This window comes from Apium graveolens, chromosome 7 (assembly GCF_009905375.1).
Source record: "Apium graveolens cultivar Ventura chromosome 7, ASM990537v1, whole genome shotgun sequence".
Lineage (NCBI taxonomy): Eukaryota > Viridiplantae > Streptophyta > Magnoliopsida > Apiales > Apiaceae > Apium > Apium graveolens.
Window position 1 is genome coordinate 19,202,481 of NC_133653.1, and position 2,008 is coordinate 19,204,488.

General features: G+C 34.4%; 1 protein-coding gene across 1 annotated transcript; it reads left to right on the top strand.

The window, feature by feature from the left end:
• Positions 1-230: 230 nt before the first annotated feature.
• LOC141673360 (peroxidase 72-like) lies at positions 231-1,707 on the top strand. The gene is given in 5 exon segments (XM_074480098.1): positions 231-455; positions 546-582; positions 585-721; positions 919-1,084; positions 1,415-1,707. Coding segments are annotated over 5 exon segments (858 nt in total).
• The last annotated feature ends 301 nt before the right edge of the window (positions 1,708-2,008 follow it).

Genomic DNA, 2,008 nt, shown 5'->3' on the forward strand with positions numbered 1-2,008 from the left:
TCTTGTCTAGTTTGGTACTAAATTTTAATGCAGAAGTGTAGTTTTTGGTCAATGAGCAGATGCTCCTGCTCCATAAAAACCTAAACTGAAATAAATGAATGTGCAAACACGAAGTTATATAAACCAGCTATATTCCTACTCCCCATAACCCCTCTTATATGAACCAACTATTTGTTATCAACAATCATCAAATCATAAGCCTTGATTTTTATACAAGAGAGTAAACGGAAATGGCTAATTCCATTAGCATTCTCATGCTTGTAACTCTTCTAACATTTGCACCACTCTGCTTCTCTCGTAAAACTAATATAGGTTATCTATACCCTCAGTTTTATTATCGTTCTTTCCCACCGGTGGTCCAGATAGTCAAGTATATCGTTTCCAATGCTATTACAAAAGATACTCGTATGGCTGCTTCCCTACTCCGCCTCCATTTCCATGACTGCTTTGTCAAGGTTTAAATCAACCAAGGTTACAATAACTGGCTCATCTTCTATTAAGAGTGCATGTCTAATGTCTAATTAATTCATTGGTTCACCATGCAGGGATGTGATGCATCAATACGTGGTTTTGATATTATCGAAACTCTAACCCTAACTGAAACTCTGTACGTGGTTTTGATGTTATCGACCAAATAAAATCGACACTCAAGAGAGAGTGCCCTCAGACAGTCTCTTGTGCTGATATCATGGCTCTGGATGCTAGGGACTCTACTGTTTTGGTAAATTTAAACATTTTGCATGTAATTTCTTTTGCAACAAATAAATAGTTCATGTCATTATTACCATAAATTGTTCGATTTACACATCATATATATACATGCACCAGACTTACCTCTCTAGTATGACAAGTGAACTGAATAGTACTATAACCTTACATGAAAAACATAAAACTGATCATTTCCTATTTTGTATGTAGACTGGGGGACCTAGCTGGGAGGTTTCATTAGGAAGAAGGGACTCGAGAGGTGCACGCTTGAGTGGCTCTAACTACAATATTCCTGCTCCAAACAACACTTTTCAGACAATACTGACCAAATTTAAGCTACAAGGACTTGATATAGTTGACCTTGTGGTACTATTTGGTAAGTTTTGCTGATTTTTGTTGAAGCATTCGGGACTATTGACTATACTATAATATATAATTTTAGAATTTCTGAGTGCATAAATTGTGAAGAAATTGTGAAGAAAAAAGGGCTATTTATTTTTTTAAAAGAACTAAAATTTCATAGGTTTCAAGGTTGCCTTGTGCAGAGAGTATATAGTTGTCCAGAAATTAATTTACATATACCACTAACTAAATCAATATAGTAGATGCTTCTTATGATTATGTATTTAAAGGCTGGTCGATATAAGCTAATGCCTATTTTAGTAAAACATAAAATGAAAATATTACTTGTTAAATTTTGTGACAGTTGTGGTTTTACCAAAGGCTATTTATTTGATTTCTGAAATTTTTACATTATGTGTTACTTGTAGTGGAAAAGCTGCTTATGGAATGATAAAGCAGATGGCTGGGAATCCAACCAAATGGGAAGGGAGAAGAGTCCTCTTCATTGACCCTGGTAGACTCCCATGTACTTGTATGGCAAGGTCAAGAAAGCTTGATCCAGTAATCGGAAGAGATGATGAAATAAGGAGATGCATACAGATTTTTTCAAGGAGAACAAAGAATAATCATGTTCTTAAATACCGTAATTGGAGCTAAATAACGTGGAGATGCATACAGATTCTTTGTTTGGTTGTTTGAATTGTTTATTTTGTTGACTTGTATGAAAAACATGTTTATGGCATGTTCAATTTACAAACAAATCATGTCAATTTTTTTTGAGAAATATGTTACATTAGGTACTTCAATATTACAAACAAATTAGTATAATATAACACAAATTATTATAAAACGGTTATAGTAGGGAAAAATGTTACAATGATTTGGTGACCCACATGTGGGGCCCACAGTGGCCATACATGTGGGGCCCATTTTTTTTTTTGCAAATTCTAAGTGCAAA